Source organism: Eublepharis macularius, chromosome 6 (assembly GCF_028583425.1).
Source record: "Eublepharis macularius isolate TG4126 chromosome 6, MPM_Emac_v1.0, whole genome shotgun sequence".
NCBI classification, from domain to species: Eukaryota; Metazoa; Chordata; class Lepidosauria; order Squamata; family Eublepharidae; genus Eublepharis; species Eublepharis macularius.
The window spans coordinates 42,764,653-42,783,792 of NC_072795.1; the positions used below are offsets into that span (position 1 = coordinate 42,764,653).

The 19,140-nt window shown below is 45.5% G+C and overlaps 1 protein-coding gene across 1 annotated transcript in view; it reads left to right on the top strand.

Annotated features, from left to right (window-relative positions):
- The first annotated feature begins 298 nt into the window (after nucleotides 1–298).
- Nucleotides 299–19,140, top strand: part of SPHKAP (SPHK1 interactor, AKAP domain containing) — an 81,606-nt gene continuing 62,764 nt past the window's right edge. The window contains exons 1-3 of the mRNA XM_054983389.1: nucleotides 299–321; nucleotides 1,894–1,996; nucleotides 12,856–12,966. Of these exons, the coding sequence (XP_054839364.1) occupies nucleotides 299–321; nucleotides 1,894–1,996; nucleotides 12,856–12,966 (237 nt within the window). The remainder of the gene's footprint in view (nucleotides 322–1,893; nucleotides 1,997–12,855; nucleotides 12,967–19,140) is intronic.

Sequence of the window (19,140 nt, forward strand, 5' to 3'; positions counted from 1 at the left end):
ACAAACCCAATTCCCCCCCAGCTGCCACACACAGACCCAAATCCCCACATTAGCCCCTCACAGACCCAAATCCACCCCCACCTGCCCCACACCCATAACCCCAGGAACAGGCTGGCAAAGGCCAGCCCTCTCCCTTTGTTCCCTATGCTGGGAACTTCTAAACTCTCTTTCCCTGGGCAATTCTGCACAGCCCAGGGGTGCCACAATGGTGGGCACACTTCTGAGTGCCAGCTGGTCCCTGTGAAAGAGCACCTGAACCACAGACACCCTCCCCCAAATTCCCCCACCACCTACAGAGATGGCTGGCCAGCCAGCCCCATTGTTCCCTATGATGGGAACCAACTGCACAACAAAGAATAAAACAAGAACAACACAAAATAAAGTTTTAAAAAAATTATTTTCTCCCTTCCAAAGTACAAGTAGGCAAAGCATTATGACACATTACACCAGCAGTCCCCCACACAGAAAATTAACACAACTCACTTAACATCAGAGAATCACAAAACACGATTCCTGTCAAAAACACTTTATTTCTTGAACAGCTTTAGGTTACACAGAAGGGGGGCACACCAAAGGGCATGGCAGCAGTATCTTACACAAAAATAACACAACTCAACATCAGAGAATCACAAAACACGATTCCTGTCAAAAACACTTTATTTCTTGAACAGCTTTAGGTTACACAGCAGGGGGGAACACCAAAGGGCATGGCAGCACTATCTTACACAAAAATAACACAACTCACTTAACATCAGAGAATCACAAAAACACAATTCCTGGCAAAAACACTTTATTTCTTGAACAGCTTTAGGTTACACAGTAGGAGGGCACAACAGGGCATGATAGCAACGTACTACAAAAAATAATACAACCCACTTCACCGTTTTTGGCAGCAATTGTGTTTGTGTGATTCTCTGATGTGGAGTGAGTTGTGTTATTTTTGTGTAGTACACTGCTTTCCTGCTCTGTTGTGCCTTCCTACTGTGTGACCTAAAGCAGTTACAGAAATAAAGTTCTTTTGACAGCAATTTTTGGGGTGATTCTTTAATGTGAAGTGAGTTGTGTTATTTTTGTGTAAGATACTGCTTCCATGCCCTTTGGTGTTCCCCCCCTGCTGTGTAACCTAAAGCTGTTCAAGAAATAAAGTGTTTTTGCCAGGAATTGTGTTTTTGTGATTCTCTGATGTTAAGTGAGTTGTGTTATTTTTGTGTAAGATAGTGCTGCCATGCCCTTCAGGAGCTCTCATTAATGCAGCAGTGCATGAACTCTGCATAATGATGCTATGGAAGAGGGTTTTAAAAAATTCTTTGGCCTTTATATCCACACATTTCATAGGATTCAGAAGCATGTACCAATACGTGGCATGGAGGCACCCCATGTTAACTGCTTTTCATCTGCAATTATGTAAATGCTGGTTGGTCCAAAATTCAGTTCCTCCCATTGTCTTCTTTACAGTTGAATAGCTGAAATTTACCTCCTTTCTTGAGTATGAAGCAGATTATAATGAGGAAGAAGTACAGCATGCATTTTCTTTTGCGTTGACATCTGTCGAGTTAAATTAGTGCAGCCAGTATGCCATTTCACGCCCTAGAACTGCTTGCTTGAGGGTGAAGAGAGCACAGCTATTTTACCATGGAAGGCAGGCAGATGCTATTATGTCCAACAAAGAGCTCTGTTTTCTAGCTTTTCAAATGCACATCAAGCTTTTATTTTAAAACTCACTTCCTAAAGGGACAGAGTCGATCTAATCAATGGGCTAGTAGTGCTATTACTTAGGACAACTGCCGGAATTGGAGTACTCTGAGTTGGGTAGATCTTGAAAAATAAGGTGCATATTTATTTATGCTGATGAGTCATTCTAAAAAGTTGTCCTCTCTCTTTCTCCTTCTCCAGCAACTTTGAATCCCCACTGATGTATGAAGCTACAGAGCACCAAAGTAGTGGCACATGCAGTTCAGGCAGCAGTCTGGGGAGCTCTGTCACAGCATGTAAGAAGGTGAGCTTCTACTGCGGAGACAACAAAAAGAACTATTTCTAGTGACCTCCCTGAATTTCTTACTGCTACAGATGCTAGGGTGGGGTGTGGATGAGTAGGCTGGAGCTGGGCTTCAGTACTAGAATTTTGAGGTTTCGGTACTGGAATTTTTGGCTGCATGGGAGGGGGAACTTGGACTCTGCAGGTAGAAGTCCTCATGCCCACAGAAATGTCAGTCTGAATCCAAGCTGATATGAGCCTCTCCATTTATGCAGCAGTGTACAGGAGTATGCTGTAAGTCTCTCTATTTAAATCACTTATTAGAATTTTACATATAAACATAAACAACACTCACAAGGAAGAGCAGTTATTGAAATCTAAAGCTAAGCAAAGTGTCTTTCCCAAAAAATTTAAAAGTTGCCAACTCGTATAGAAAAGGGTCTTTATGGCCTTCCATCTCTTAAATGCGTAAGCTCTAGATATTTTCAACAAAAAATAAACTTTTTGAATCCATATTTCCCCCCCCTAATTTTTAGTTATTAGTGTTTATTGGTGATAATACTACAATAGGATTCATAGCTGGTTTAAGCGAATAAAATGAAATCTGTTGGTATGGAGATAAATCTCTGAGGGGAAGGTTGCTATGTTAAGTAAGGAAACTGATCCTCCTTATAATTAAAGTTTAAGAGTAAAGTGAGAATGGCAGTTGAGTTGACAGTTTAGTTCTTACTCCAGATCTGGAGCTCAAAAACAGAAAGGAAAATAAACAAATAAAACACCATGACTTGAATACAAAATAAATAAATGTATCTAGATCCAACTTCCTCCTCCCCCCTCCATTAAAAGAAGCATTCATAATTTCTAAGACTCAAATGAGCAGTCTGTTTGGCTAAATATAATGGGCCAAGGTGGTCTGGGGCAGTATTCCACCTACTTAAGTCACACCAACTGTAACTCATCTAAGAGCCAAACTACAAGTGACGCCTGACACAGGTTGGACGCTTGTCAGCTTCCCTCAAGTTTTGATGGGAAATGTAGGCAGCTTGGTGGAATGTTGGACAAGTGACAGTTGAAAAGTCCATTGGACAGCAGTCGTAGAGCCAAGCTGCAAGACCAGGACACCAAGATTTCCCATCAAAACTTGAGGGAAGCTGACAAGTGTCTTACCTGTGTCAGGCATCACTTGCAGCTTGGCTCCAAGGAACTTGAACTAGGTTGAACTCTGTTAACATTCTCATGTTGACCAACCAAGATTGCAGCATTCAGTGCCTAGTAGACATGACTGCTTTTTAAAAAAGAAATTAAAAAGCCCATATAGATGAAATACCATAAGATCCATGGGTGAAATGTGAAAACATGGGGTGTTGTGACTTGTCCTTGAGCACTCTCATTTAACCAGACATACTGTGGCAAAATGACACGTCATCCCAAGTATCTGTAAAAATTTACCACGTTGCAGGTTAAATGTTTGGTTTGCACTCTGTGAACGCATGGCGGCTACCTTGCCAGGTAGTCAAAAGGGTGTAGAACAAAAGATTCTAGTCAGAAACATCCAGAAGCAGCAATGAAAATTGCTAGTTTTCCGATGGTTTTCCTCTAGACAACAGAGGAGTAGGATTACCAGCTCCCAACTGGGAAATTCCTGGAGATTTGGGGGGTGGAGCATGGAAAAGGGGCATGGAGAGGAGGGCCTTCAGCGGGGTGTAATGCCATACAGGCTACCCTCCAAAGCAACTGTTTTCTCAAACTATATAGGAGAACCTCTGTTAAAGCAGACATATGGTTCGTGCACAGGATGGAGAACTTCTAGTGTGAGAGCTCAAAGGGGAGGCCAACAGAATGTCAAAGAGAAGGACAAACATGAACTGAACCTGAACAGAAATTTGGATTCTGCAGAGTGTTCTAGCTGACTACTTCACCAGTTTTTAACCTAGAGGGTCCATGTATCACTTTTTTCATTTGCTCAGATTTTGTTAAATCATTATTTCTTCATCTGTATGCTTTTGCTTTGTGTATTCAGTGGCTGCTGATTCAAGTAAAGTTGATTTTTTCTCTCCTGAAATTGGTGCTATTTGCAGGGCTGGATCTACGGGCGCAGGCACCCAATGCAACTGTTGCCTGGGTCTCTGCGCATGCGCTCGCTCTCCCAGCGCTGCGTGATGTCACTTTCATGACATCATCACGCAGGGCAGGAGGTGTGCCGCCCGCACAGTAAGCTGGCTGCTCCAGCGCCCAGTGCACCATGGAGCTGGCAGCGGCAGTGGCGTAGGGGCAGCTGGCTGGCTTGCCGTGCGTGGAGGGCCTCCTAGCCCTGCACTTAGCCACCTGTGCAGCAAGCCAGCTGCCCCAGCACATGTCCTCGCCACCGCCGCCAGCTCCATGGTGCTCCGTGCGCTGGGGCGGCCGGCTTGCCACGCAGGCAGCTGAGCACAGGGCTAAGAGGCCCTCCACGCAGTTCACCTGCCCCGCTGCCACGTGCCGCCCGCACAGCAAGCCAGCCGCCCCAGCGCACAGTGTACCGCGGAGCTGGCGACAAGGGCGGCGGCGGCAAGGGCGTGCGCTGCCACTGGGGCAGCTGGCTTGCCACGCAGGTGGCTGAGCACAGGGCTGGGAGGTCCTGCACATGCAGCAAGCCAGCTGCCCCATTGGCCTCCCAGCCCTGCGCTCAGCCTCCCATGCAGTAAGCTGTGGCACACTCCTGGCAGCCACGCCCAGCACCCCCTCTTTGGCAGCGCAGGGGGCAGGCTACCCCCCTGCCCCCCCTCAATCCAGCCCTGGCTATTTGACCTTCATACCCATATATTAAGTCCATTCAGCTCATGCCTACCAAGATTCAAAGGAAAGGCAGGAAAACACTTGGTTAGTCCCACAGTTTCCTCATACCACTGTGGTAATTTTGAATAAGAGAGTGATTCTGAATTGGAAGGAAAGTCTCTGGTCATATTAGTGTAATGAAAAGAAATGTGACAAAAGATATGGAAATGTTTATGAAAAGTACCATGAGTGGTGATAATAAGAGGTGATAATATTACATTCCACAATGTCCAAGTCTGACAGTTACATTATTGTACTTTGCGGCCTACCACTCATTTCTCTCTATACCAGAGACTTTGTACATCTCCTTATGAGCCCAGTTCACATTCCAGTGAATGCACATACATTCTGCCTGTACAAGATTGTGTCTCTTCATAAGAAAGAGCCAACATGTGTTCACTTTACAGATGAAACTGGGAACCAATATCTGGATCAATGTGGGGTTTGTATCATGCATTTAGCTCTATGTGTTGTTGACTATAACATGAGAATTACTCCACACACATACTGAATGTGGATTTATGAGCATTTGCTGTAACTTAGGGTTGCTTTCTCCAGCTTGGGAAATTCCTGGAGATTTTGGGGTAGACGTTGGGGAAGGGTGGGGTTTGTGGACCTCAGTGGGATATAATGCTATAGATGACACCGTCTAAAGCAACCATTTTCTCTAGGGAAACAGATCTTTGTCATCTGGAGATCAGTTGTAATTCTGGGAGATCTTCAGGTCCCATCAAGAGGTTGGCAACCCTACTTGTGAACAGGGCTTCTGGTCTCTCAATCCAGCTGGAAGAGATTTAAATGAAGGTTTTGGTTTTGTTCAGGATTCAGCTCTGCTTTTGTATTACCTATACGAAGACAGGCAGGATAGTAAGATCAATAAAATCCTTGAATCATTTTTCCTTTTGGCATGTGCTACTATTGGTGGTGATAATGGATCTGTGGGCCAGTTTTCAAAAGAAGAGATGGAAAAGCTTTTCAGGAGGACAAACATGGGTGTATCAAACTGGGTCTGTAGGCTTTAAACTGTTTTCCCCAATCTACGTATGTTGCTGATTACATGTGTCAGCTACATACATAAGGTGCCCAGCACTGAATATTGCACTAGTATCCTGGAATATCTTCTTTTTTAAAAAATGGAACGCTGTGCTTTCAAATGTTTTAACCAGCAATGAAACTGGAAGTTTTTCTGGTTTTGCATTAACAAAAACAGGCTTGCATATCTCTCCCATGAAAAGATGCATGTGCTGTCTTCACATGGAGAGCACACACACACGTCTGTCTTCTTTGAAAGTTACTGAAGAAGCATGGAAACAGGAAGTGTGATTCACTCTCACTTCCTATTTTAGTGCATATGTGTGAAAGCACTCTCTGTATCCAGGCTTTTAAATGCAGTTCCTTAACAGCATGTTTAATTATCTGTGCTATCACATTAAAAAAAAAATCCACTTCAAATGCATATTATTTGTCCACATTTCAACAGTAACAAGACTTTGGGGTTATTATTATAAGACATGGTAATGTACAAAATGTCTCTGATCTTATCCTAAACCACAACTGTCCATCATCTCTCCTACATTATATTACATTAATTTAATGGGTTTTTTAAAAAAAAGTAGGCATATTATTTGTGATGGACCGGCACCAGCAGAGAATATATTAAGCATCTTATCACATTTGTTTTACTTTTGATTAGTTATTGCTGGCTGGAATGGAGCCTGTTGGGTAGCATATGAGATGCCACCTTATTGCTTCACTGTCTCAGTTCAGAAAATGAAGAAAACAAGCCCCTGATGTCTCATCTTATTTTGCATGTCCTAAGCTCATCTGTTTTTGATGAGCTGTAATTAACCATAGCAATTAAAACTATTGAGCAAGAACTTGGTGCTGCCTCATGTGTGGAGGATGTATCCATTATACACTAATTGTAGTATTAGTTGCTTAACAACTAAACTTAGAGAAATATGTGGTTGCATTGAATCTACAGCTGCTTTTTTCTCCCCCTCTGTCCAGAACTGTTTTTACTTCCTAAAGTACTAGAATGTGTTTAGGGTCACTGATTTATTTATATCCTACTTTGGGACCAAAAGGTGTTCAAAGTAGCCTCCAATAGGGTTGCCAGTCTCCAGGCGGTGATTGGAGATCTCCTAGAATTACAACGGATCTCTAGGCTACAAACATCAGTTCCCCTGGAGAAAATGGCTGCTTTGGAGGATGGACTCTACGGCATTATATCCCACTGAATATGCAACTGATCTCCAGGCTCCACCTCCAAAATCTCCAGGAATTTCCCACCCAGAGCTGGCAATCCTCCCAGGGATCCTCAAATCCTGGACCCAGCCTTCATTTGGAGGTATCCTCAAAGATGCTGTGATCCAAATCCTTGCCAGCATTCCTTACAGATGCACTTCTGCTTCTAATGAAGGAGATTCCACAGTCACCCTATGCATTCTACTTCAACCTTGAACCCCAGGATTTAAAACTCAAATAGTATTTCAGAAGGAATAAAGATTTTCCTTTCTTGGCATTCAAGAAATAGCAAGTAGAGAAAAAGAAACTTTCTTCTCATTTAGATGATCTGAGAATTCATTAAAAAAATTAGGAATAATGGGATTATATTAAACAGGGATGTAAAAAACAAGACTGGTTAATATTCCCAGAGGAAAAATCATCTTTGAATTAACCCCCTGCCCTCCTCTGCCAAGTTTGGCTTTGAAAGACTCTGGCATTATCTGTGAATTTTCAAATATTATGGTATCTGAAATTGTGAGCGCACTCTATATACCATTTTGCCTTTAAATAATGAAAGATTTCATTTGCGTGGTGATATTCATAAAGCATTTCTCTTATTTCTGACCTCATTTGAACAATTCTTCAGTGGCTCATACATGATGGAACACTGGATCATGGACTCCTACGGTTGCCAACTCTGTGTTGGGAAATTCCTGGTAATTTGGGGGTGGAGGCTGGGAAGGGTAGGGTTTAGAGAGGAGAGTAGGGTTCCCAGGTCCCCCAGTTAGGATGCCACCTCTTACCTGCCACCTCTTACCTGCCTGGCGTGTGAAAAAGGTGTGTCCGTTTTTGGTTGATTTTAAGCAAAACTACCTCTGCACGGGGGGCCTTCCGTCCTTTGTCATGCTGGGAATGATGTCATTCCTTGCATGACAACAAAGGCTCCAGAGCATGCAGAAGTGTGCTCCAAAGTTCCTGTTTCCCCCCTGCTGACCAGGTAAGAGGTGACAGGGTGGGGGCTGGGAGCGGATAATGCCTGAGTCTTTAAAAGCCAAATGGTACGTTTTTCCTGCGCGCTCCCCTCCCCGGAAATCCCCCTGTCCCATGTGTTGGGCCCCAGGGACCTGGCAACACTGGAGAAGAGGATATAATGCCAGAGTAGCCATTTTCTCCAAGGTAACTGACCCCTGTAGTCTGCAGATGAGTTGTAATTCTAGGAGATCTTCAAACCCCACTTGGAGGTTGGCAATCCTATGTTTCTGGGTTCATAGATCCATGGTACTTATCGTGTACCTTAACATATAAAGAAGTTTTTGATAACACCTCAAGAGTTCAAAACATTGACAACTACATGTGCCAAGCACGGGATGCAGAGCTAGAGTACAGTAATTCACTTGTTTGTTTACTTCATTTATTCTCCACCTTTCTCTCCAATGGGTACTCCAATTTTACTTTGTCTCATAATACATTGTGATTAAATATGAATATACATTTTTATATTTTTATGTAGAATTCATTGAAATGATTGAGAGAAAAAAATATGAGGTTTTAAAATATATTTTATGAAGAGTTCTTCGAATTGATTGGGAGGAAAATTCATGAGTTTCTATTTTCTTTCCATCTAAGATCCTAATTTACCAGGTAAAGAATAGTGTGTATGTATGTATTAACATACTTTAGAAATAAGAGGTTGCCCAAGGCTACTGTGGTAGACAAACCCCATAATTTTTGCTTCAAAACCCAAATTTTCAGTATAATGAAGCCATACTTTTAACTCTACTTTGTACATAAACAACTAACAAAAAAGCCCATCTTATTCCCATTACCATGAACAACTGACCATTTTTTCTTCTAGCACTGCTTCCATGTTAAGTGATTGCCTGTTTCAAAGATGCATTCATTTACATGAATTAACACATGCAAATTGCTGTTTCTCTGAAAGTAATCTGATAGTACAGAAGCCTACAGCAATGCAATGAATAACATTATGAAGTGGTTTTAGTTAGTGTTCCTGCTGTTACCTTTATTGCTCCTGCAGCTGCCTTATACCGCAATGGCTAATGTTACAAGGCTAAAATGCTCCTTCCAATCAGAAGAAAAGAAAAAGTGCAAGTACAGCTGTCTCTATGTATAAGGGGAAAGAGTGCATATTATTGTCTAGCTGAGACATTCATTTATGGGAGTCAGAGAAACAATCCTGAGACCGTTTTATGAATTGCTTATAATAACAACTAAGCCCCATATGGGCATAACTTGATAATGTTGCAGTTTAGGATTGGGTCACTTGTCTTCTAGTCCCCAGTACACTGATGTGATATGGGACAAAACTAGAAAATATTTTCTTTCAGTGTTCTGCTTACTTCTCTTAATTCCACCCACGTATTTCAGAGGTTTATAATGTTCCTCACTTATGCCCCACTTTTCCCCCCAATGGGGATCTAAAACAGTTTACGTCATCCTTCCCCCCCCCCTCTATTTATCCACACAACAATCCTGGGAGGTAGGTTAGAGTGTGTGTGATTGACCCAAAGTCACCCAGCAAGTTTCCATGGCAGAGTGTTTTTTTTTAACTAGAGTCTCCCATATGCTAACTATAAAAACTGTTCTTTCATACATTTTAGATTTTGCATGCCATTAAGTGGTTGGTTGCATAAGTTAACTTGATTGTGCTTTCAGAAGGACTTTCTAGTCAGTTTTCCTCATTGTATCTGACTTGGAGATGCATGACAAAGTGCTGTTTATTTATATCACTACCCTGTAGTTACCCTAGCCCCTTCTGCCATTCAGAGTGATAATACCTTTACTAGGGGTGTGCACCAAAAAAAGTTTAGGTGATTTGGATCCAGATTTTAAGGATACCAAAAAAAATTCAGTATCTTGAAATCCAGGTCAGATTTTTCTAATCCAGTTAGAGAATCCTGAATCTATCCAGGCATTATTCCCTACAGGGAAAACTATCTGGCGATCTTGGGAAGCATTTTTCAAGCAAACTCCACCAATTTTTCAGGGAACCTACTCCTTCCTGTCCACTAAACACCCCATGAATTTTAGGAAGATTAGACCCCAGGGTCCAATTCTGTAGGACCCTAAAGAAAGTGACCCCAGCCACTCCTTATTGTTTCCTATGGGAAAAATATTTCCAAGGCTTTCCAGGCGAAGGGAAACCTTATGCCAAGGCAACCTCTGGCCAAAAGCCAGTCACAATGCAAGTCCAACTCCCTTTGCAAGCTGAACCACCAAACCCCCAACAGAACCAAACTACAGCAAGGGAACAAATGTAAAAAAAAACCAGGGTTGCACTCACTTATAACTGTTGTTCGTCTAGTGTCTTCTGTGCAGGCACATGCTGGGACTGTACAGGTGCATGTCAGCCACTGGAAAAGATTATCTAGCTCTCAAGCAGTAGAGGATGATACCCCTCATTCAACACACATGTGTAGAGCTTTTCCCTCTGAATGAAGTGTTACTGCATTACTGCAGAGCAACCCCTTGTCCCTCAGTTCCCCATAGCCACCAGAAGTCAAACTTGTGACACTCACAGCAGGCAGGAGGGAGGGAATATGTGCCTGCACAGAAGACACTAGTTGAACATCAATTACAGGAAAGTGCAACCCTGTTTTCATCGTTGGTCTTCTGTGCAGTCCCACATTGTGCAGTCTCATGGAATTATAGTAAGCTACTTACCAATGGAGAAGGGTGTGAGAGGTCTAGCTGAACACTGAATGAAGGACGGCCGTCCCAACAGCAGCATCTCTTCTGGCATTTGTGTCTATGGAATAAGGTCAGATGAAGGGTCTGCCGAGGACTAGGTGGTGGCTTGGCAGATGTCTCACAGCGGGGTTCCGCAGAGGAAGGCGGTCGATGAAGATTGTGCTTTAATGGAGTAAACCTTGGCCTGAGTGTAGCACCTTCTGATTGCAGTGATTATCCATCTAGAAAGAGACTGGTTAGTGGTGGGGATGCTCTTGTGTAGGCCTTAGTAGCAGATAAAAAAGAGCCTTAGACTTTCTAAAGGAACTTGTTCTATCTAAATAATATAATAACTTAAATAATATCCAACTTATGCAGAGAGCTTTCTGAAGTCGGAGTCAGGAAGAATACAGGCACTGTCCACACACCCCGAACTTGCCACTCCCACAGCAGGCAGAGAGTGGGGGGATGCCGGGGCCTGGGGGAGCCACAGATGGGCAAGAAGGCAGCCCACGGATGCCAGGAGACCTGGGAGCAGCCGCAGACAAGCCCCAGACCTTTCCCCAGGTGCAAGGTACTGAAGGGCAAAACACGCACCCAAACAACCAAGTAAACAGGCAGGAAATTCCCCCACCCAGGCACACATTGAGTGGAGCTAGCAAGCAGGGCATCAGGCACACAGAAATGCCACCTGCCCAGGGGACCTGTCTAGCCGCACAGATGCCCCAGGAAAGGCACCTACCAGGCCACCTTGCCTAGAAAGGCCCTGAAAGCCCCATCCTCCAAGTAGGGAATAAGGGGAAAGTGAGAGGCTGGAGCTGAGGAGAGACACCTGGGAGCCTCCCCAGCTGGCCCAGATCAGAAGCAACCAGCCCAGGAGAAGAAGGGTGGAGAGCAGAGCAGGAAGCCCTATATAAGCAGGCTTAGTAGGGAGCCAAGGTGGGGATAGTTGAGGAGTGGATAGAGGGAGAAACAAGTGTGTGGTGGGAGAGGGAGAGGGAGAGGGAGAGGGAGAGGGAGAGGGAGAGGGAGAGGGAGAGGGAGAGGGAGAGGGAGGGGCCTGCGTATGGAAGGGAGTGAGAAAGGAGGCAGCAGGCAGTCAAGGCAATGGAGTGGACAAGAGGGTGCGTGGGTGTTGTATACCCCCCTCTGGCCATGAACCCAATGCCAGCAATGAGCCTCAAGGCAGCCTCCCCAAAGCACCCGCCAGGCACGAGATTACCCTGTGTGGCGGTGCTCCAGCCGAGGCGGGGCAAGGCTGCTTACCTAAAGCCCCAGCAAGACGCCAAGGGGCCAAGTGCAGCTGTGCCCCAGCCGAGACGGGGCAAGTCTGTTTACCTGAAGTCCCCAACAGACACCAGGCGCCAGGCAACAGGCAACAGGTGTAGCCACGCCCAGACGGGGGCCTGACACCGAGCACAATTTCATTTCACCCCCAATTTCTCTCATTGGTGCATGAGGCACCAGCAATCATTAAAGATAATTGCCAGGAGGTCTCCTACTATAGCAGAAGGCTGGCACCCCTATAATACATCAGAAACTCATGTTCGGTTCCCAAGGACTGTAAGAGTGTTTTTTGGGAATACAAGACAGAAGATGGGCAAGTAACATGAAAGAAACTGAGTTTATAACAAAATAGTAGATACAAACCACATAGAGATATAGTTCTGAGGAAAAGGAGACCAGAATCAACTCAGTACTGCAAAGACAATAACAAGTAGATACAGACGGATCCAGAGAAACAACAGCAAGGGATCGGGTGATCACCTAGAAATAAATAGGGCACCACCCATCTTTTTCTGTTCACAAAAGCCTACATGATAGTGAGTTAATGACTTCTTAGAGGACATAATAAACTAACAATTCCCCTTTCTTTGCCAATTGCACCCTAAGACTAAAGTCTTGGAGAGTTGGATAGACCCTTTCTTAACACATTCCCATAATATAAATTATGTCCATTATAATATTTATCTGAATCAATTAATTGGTCCACAGAAAGAGAATTAATCTGCCATTACACATTTAAATTGTGTGATAACTCAGAGTGGAATTAGTTATGAAACTTTTCAAAGACTTCCAATGATACAGTGTTCAAGCCACATTGTTTCAATGCAAGGAAGACTATGAAATTCTTTTTGTTTCTTCAGGTCCTCTGCAGCAACAGCCTACTAGAGTCAACTGACTACTGGCTTCAGAATCAGAGGACACCATGTCGAATTGGCATTGTGGAAGACAAGTTAGAAAAGAACTATGCTTCAGTAAGTTTTTGAAAGAGTTGAACTATTGTAGAAGAAACAGAAAGAAGCTTATTGAAAATCATGGCCGTTTTCACACATCTTACCAGCTCCAGTATGTCGCGCAAAGCTCCTGCTAGAACAGCTTCTTCCCGGCGCGATTTCCCGGTTCTTGCGTGAAATCGCGCCAGGAAGACACTGTCCTTGCGGGAGCTTTGAGCGATGTACCAGAGCCAGTAAGACATGTGAAAATGGCCCATAATTTAGGATAAGAAATGTAGTCAAAATTAAGTGAAAATTAAATTAGGATACTCTAATCTTTATTTATGATTTTCCATTGTTGGGATGTGTTTACAGATGTGAACTTGACTACATTTCTGTTTATGCAATGTTTTCCATATTCGGGGGCCATATGGTGGAATCTCAGAGTGAATTGGGTTGTATTATATCTTGCAGCCATTTTTGTAACCTGCAGAAATTGCAAAAAGTGCCACCTTAATCGTAGCAGGAGAAATGGTAGCAGAGAAGGAGACAAGTTCCCAAAGGTCATAAATAGAGATGGGCATGATCCAAAAAATTTTAACGATCCAGCGGATTGTGGATCGGCGGCATCAATTATCCTGAAATAACAATCCGTGCCGATCATCTCCCATTTCTGAGCTGTGGATTGTGGATCATGGGTTGTGGAGGCCAAAGCGGGGCACGCTGGTATTATGTGGGAAGGTGGGTGGTGCCGGCGGCTGCTGGGCCTGGCAGGCATGGGGAGGCGGCGGCGAGCCGCCTCCCCTCAGGGGGCGGGGGGTCTGGCTGCTTGTCTGTGTTTGGCCATCAGAGCTGTCTATCAGGGTTTGCAGGGATGAGATTGGAGTGCCCATGGCTACAGAACACCCCCTTCCCCCTCCCTCCCCTGGGTGTCTTCTCTCAACTTGTGACTGCTTTGCTGCTCCGTGGTTGGAAGGAAGCCCTGCTGAACAAGGAAAGCTGGGCTTCCATTCGGGTTTCCAGGGCGACAGAAGGAGGGCAAACAGAGCTCAGGCATTCCCCTGGCTCCGTTGCCAGGGGAATAGATTGCTGGCGCCTGAGTGTCTGGATCCCCGATCCGAGCCCGATTGCCCCGATCCAGGCCTCTCCCGACCGCTGGATCATTGGCCGTGGACAATCACGATCCACCAGTTCACGATCGCGCCATCGCCATTATCGTGGGTTTTTTTCGATCGTAATGCAGATCGTGCCCATCTCTAGTAATAAACACTGCAATCCTAAACCCAATTACTCTAATCTAAGCCTATTGATTTCAGCAACTCTGCTTAGGATTGCACTGAAACTGTAAGGGATGGTGGTGGAGAACAGGGAGTGTTGGAGACAGAAAAAAGGGGGGGGTGAGATAAGGGATAGAATAAGCAGGATCCATGGAAGGAAAGCAGTAGTAGGTTTGATGGGAACTGCCTGTGACAAAATATAAATGAGAAAGATAGAATTGATCCCCCCATAGCCACTCTCCTTGCTCGGATTGCTGCAATTTTTCCCTGGGTACTTTCTCCCCCTCCTTTTCCACTTCAGATTTCAGCTTTAGTCTCCACCCTTGATCTGGTTGAGGAGGCTGGGCTGCATGACTGCGCGTTGTGACCACTCCTCCCAATTGTGTAGGTGAAAAGACAGTGTCTATTGTCTCCTCCCTTTTGCTTTTATGTTGAGGCATGTGCGATAGGGCGTCGGCAAGAAAGTTAGTTTTGCCGGGCAAGAAGTTCAAAGTGAAATTGAATTTAGAAAAGTATTCCACCCATCTAAGCTGTTTGGCATTTAACCTTCTAGGGCTGCGTAAGGCTTCTAAATTTTTGTGATCCGTCCAGACTTCAAACGGATGACGGGCTCCCTCTAACCAACGTCTCCAGGTGGAGAGCGCTGCTTTTACAGCAAAAGCCTCCTTCTCCCAAACGTTCCAATTTCTTTCAGGTTTAGAAAATTTTCGGGACAGGAAGGCGCAGGGTTTAAGCACACCATCCTCCCCATGCTGCAAGAGGATGCCCCCTATCACAGTATCGCTGGCGTCCACCTGTACGATAAATGGGCGATTTTCATCAGGGTGTTGCAGTACTGGTTCAGAAATAAATTGCTTTTTGAGTTGATCAAACGCTGATTGGCACTGCGGTGTCCAGGTTAATTTAGCATTGGTTTTTTAGCTTGTTCCCCTTTGTCTTTGGGGTTTTTTTAGCAGTTCAGTAAGGGGAAGAGTTATTTGAGCAAAGTTAGCTTTGAATTCTCTATAAAAGTTGGCAAACCCTAGAAAAAATTGTAGTTCTTTACGAGTACTGGGCGTTTGCCATTCATGGACAGCTTGCACTTTGCTCGGGTCCATTTTCAAGCCATCTTTGGAGATGCAATATCCCAAATAAGTGAGTTCGGTCTTATGAAATTCACATTTGGACAGTTTAATAGGCAGTTTGTTACACATCAAAGTAGTTAAGACTTTTTTCACAAGATCTATATGTTCCTCTTCAGATTCTGAGTAAATTAGGACATCATCCAGATATACAACTACTCCCTTATACAAAAATTCATGCAATACTTCGTTGATCATGGACATGAAAACCGAAGGTGCCCCGGCCAGGCCAAAAGGCATAACTAAGTATTCGTACTGGCCGAGGGGCGTATTGAACGCGGTTTTCCATTCATCGCCTTCCCTTATACGAACGTGGAAGTAAGCATCTTTTAAATCCAATTTTGTAAAGATCTTACCTTGTGCCACGACGTTGAGTAGATCTCTGACGAGTGGTATGGGATAGGCGTTGCTGGAGGAGACTGCATTAAGTCCTCTAAAGTCCGTGCACAGTCTCAATCCCCCATCCTTTTTTTTGACAAATAGCACTGGAGCAGCATGTGGGCTATTTGCGGGTTGGATGAACCCTCTTTGTAGATTAGTGTCAATGAACTTGCGGAGCTCCTCCCGCTCATTTGGGCTCATGGGATACAGTCTGCCCTTGGGTAAAGATGAACCCCGTAAAATTTCCACGGCACAGTCCATCCTCCGGTGGGGAGGTAAAGAGTTGGCCTCTTCTTCGGTGAAGGCTTGGACATAGGCTCTGTACTGTTTAGGTATTTGGTTAAGTTCCTCCTGAGTTAACAGGGCTTGCTCAATGAGGGTAGGGTTGTTACCCCAATTCTGGTCCCAACGATGATTTTTACATTTATCATGTGAAAAGGTAATGCTTCCGACCGTCCAGTCTATATATGGGTTGTGATCCCACAACCATTTGCTTCCCAAAATTAACAGGTATTTGGCTGTAGTGCTAATTACGAACGATCTCGTCTCCCAATGTTGTCCCATACCTGTGATGACAGGTATCGTTTCGGTAGTGACTGGATTCATATTGGTGCCATCCATTTGTTCAAAAATGACTGGAGTTTCCAGATCTTTTATTGGGAGTACTAATCCATTCACCAAAGCTGGTGCAATAATATCTCTGGAGCACCCTGAGTCTATGAGTGCTTGCACACGGATATGTGTTTTTCTTTCTGGATTGACTAACGTAACTGGTATGAATAGTATGGACCCATGAGGTCTTTCTGGAATTGGAACTGACTGATTTTTGATCTGCCGCTTGGGTCCTTTTACGACAGATCCATCTCATTTCCCGAGGCAGGACTTTCGGGGGTTTCCTCACCGATTAGAGCTGTTGAATCATAGTCCATAATTTCTTCTAGCTCTAAACCTTTCTCGGAAGGATTTCTGCAGAAGGTCCCCCTGCCTCTCATCGCTCTTGGAGCGGGTGTTGGGTGGGCTGGCGTGGGTAGAGAGGTGGGGGCTGGACGCCTTGGTGGGAACGGATTTCTTTGCACAGGCCGGAACGGACATTGTGCCGCGAAGTGACCACCTCGGCCACACTGTAAACACAATCCTTGTTGCCATCTAGCATCTCTCGCTCCTCTAGTTGCATATCCAGCACCCCTACTTCCTCTCACAAGTACGGATGAGCGCCGGTGCCCAGCGGTTTTTTGCTGTTCGACCAAGCATACTTCTTGCATACGATTTTCCACTTCACAAGCTAACTGAATCCACCCTAAAAGTGTGGGAGGATTATCTTGCATAAGGGCCCTGTCCAACAGTCTGGGATTCATGCCCTGTTTGAACAGAATTATTTTGGTGGACTCCTCACACCTAGGACATTTGGCGGCCAGCTGTCGGAATTTTGTAACATAGTCTCTAGCCGACGTGCTGCCTTGTCTAATTGATTGTAATTCTGTTCTGGCTCTACTTTCTTTTGGGGGGTCTTCGTATTGGGCTCGAAGTGCATCTACTAGACCCTGCAATGAATTCAATTCGGGGGGCCCCAATTCATAAAGGGCTACATACCATTCTGCTGCTTTTCCTTGTAAACGAGACCCCAAATGTTCGATCTGGCTGGCTTCATCTCCGAACAAATGTCCCCAACGATTAAATAATTGTAAAGCTTGTACTAGGAAAAATCCTAATTTGGAGGGGTCCCCGTCAAAAGTGGCTTCCAGCTTTACCCACCCCATCAGCAATTCTTGAGGTCTGGCGACCGGAGCAGGCAGTGGGTAATATTGTATTGGAACTGGGACTTGCCGAGGTCTCAAATCAGGGTACTGCGGAGGAGGTTGCACAGGAGGTTGCTGGGGCCTCGGTTGAGGGGCTCCTTGGGGTCTCGGTATAGGCTGTACTGGCGGAGGGGGTCCTCTCGGTCCTGGCTGTGGTATTGGCCGAGGAGTGGTGCCCCGCGGAATCGGTGCTACAAGTCTCGGCAGGAACGGCTGTCCTCGCGGCTGGGTTGGTGGCGGTTGGAGGATTGGCTGTCCTTGCGGCTGAACTGGTGTCGGTGGAAGGACTGGAGCTTCCTCCTGCGGCCACTGTGGTGTGCCCCCGGGCTGAGGCGGGGTCTCTATAGGCTCCTCTCACGGTTGCTCTCCCCCTCCTCCTCCTCCTTCTTCTTCTTCCTCTTCTTCTTCTGTTTCGTCCAATTTCTCCTCAACTGGCCCCGGTGGTGGGTTCGATGGCTGTATGGGTTGTTGCTGATCATCTGCTAACAGGAGCTGCTGTTCTTGCAGAGTGGTGCCTGTCCCCGGAATAATTCTCTGTAAATTTGACAGACTCTGACTGATGCTCTGTACGCCAGAAGCCCTCTCTTGGTTCCCATCTGATCCTCCGATCACCAGTACGGAGAGCAAATGAACTGCATGGGCCAAACTCTCTTCCATACTAGACAGTCTCTCTTCTAGTACCTGTACACGACCTGGGCCCACCGCGGTGGCCTCAGTTTCTGCATATTTATGGGGAGGTTCATTAGGGACTTGCGTAGTCTCTAAATATTCTGCATAGGACGCGACTGCCCCAGGCCAAGGCCTTATTTCTCCCATGCCCTGGGTCCCGGTACCTTGCTCTTCATTCGATCTCCCCGCCAGGATTCCTTTCGCTAATCCTGTCACTGCCAAGATTCCGGCATCTACTGCTATAGTTCGGCTTTGTAATTGTATCCACATGTGCTCATTTGGATCGTGTTGTCCCGTCCACGGAGCGACATCTGCATAGTCCCAACTCATCATATCGCGGCGGGACGTTTCCCATGTTTGGGTACTCTCTGAACCTCTTCGATCCCATTCCAACTGGTCGGCCTCACGGTTCCATTGATACCAAGGTTGACTACTGGGGTGCTCTGCTATCACGCCCAAGCTCCGTTGGCCTTCCATTGGGGGCTGCGTGAACATCGTACTCGCTCTCCTTTCCCTTGCGTCCCTTGGCCTCGATCCCCACTGCGTCAGCGTTGGCAAGGATATCAGTGGGTCAGCTGCTGCTGTGGGTCGAGTATCAGTTCTACTAGGAGCGAGGGTATATATCGTAGTAACGGAAGACCCCGTTCCCCTTTGAACGGGTCCTTGAAGTTCCAGTCCTTCCGAACTGGGGGAGGCATAAGGATCAAACAAAGGGTCCCTGTCAGGAGCGGTTTTGGCATCTGTCTGCCCTGGCTTAGGCATTGGAACAGGTGTGATTCGTAACAAAATGTCACATCTGTGGCTAAATAATAGTTGTAATCCATACTACCTTCTGCAATCAGACAAGAGTCCGTTGTTTTCAAAAGATTTGCTAAAAAAGGCAACCATTATAGTCCACTGGCCTAGATGCAAGATCTTGGCTGGTACACGTGTATTGTTACGAATGCTAGGCAAAGAACAAGGTACAGAGTA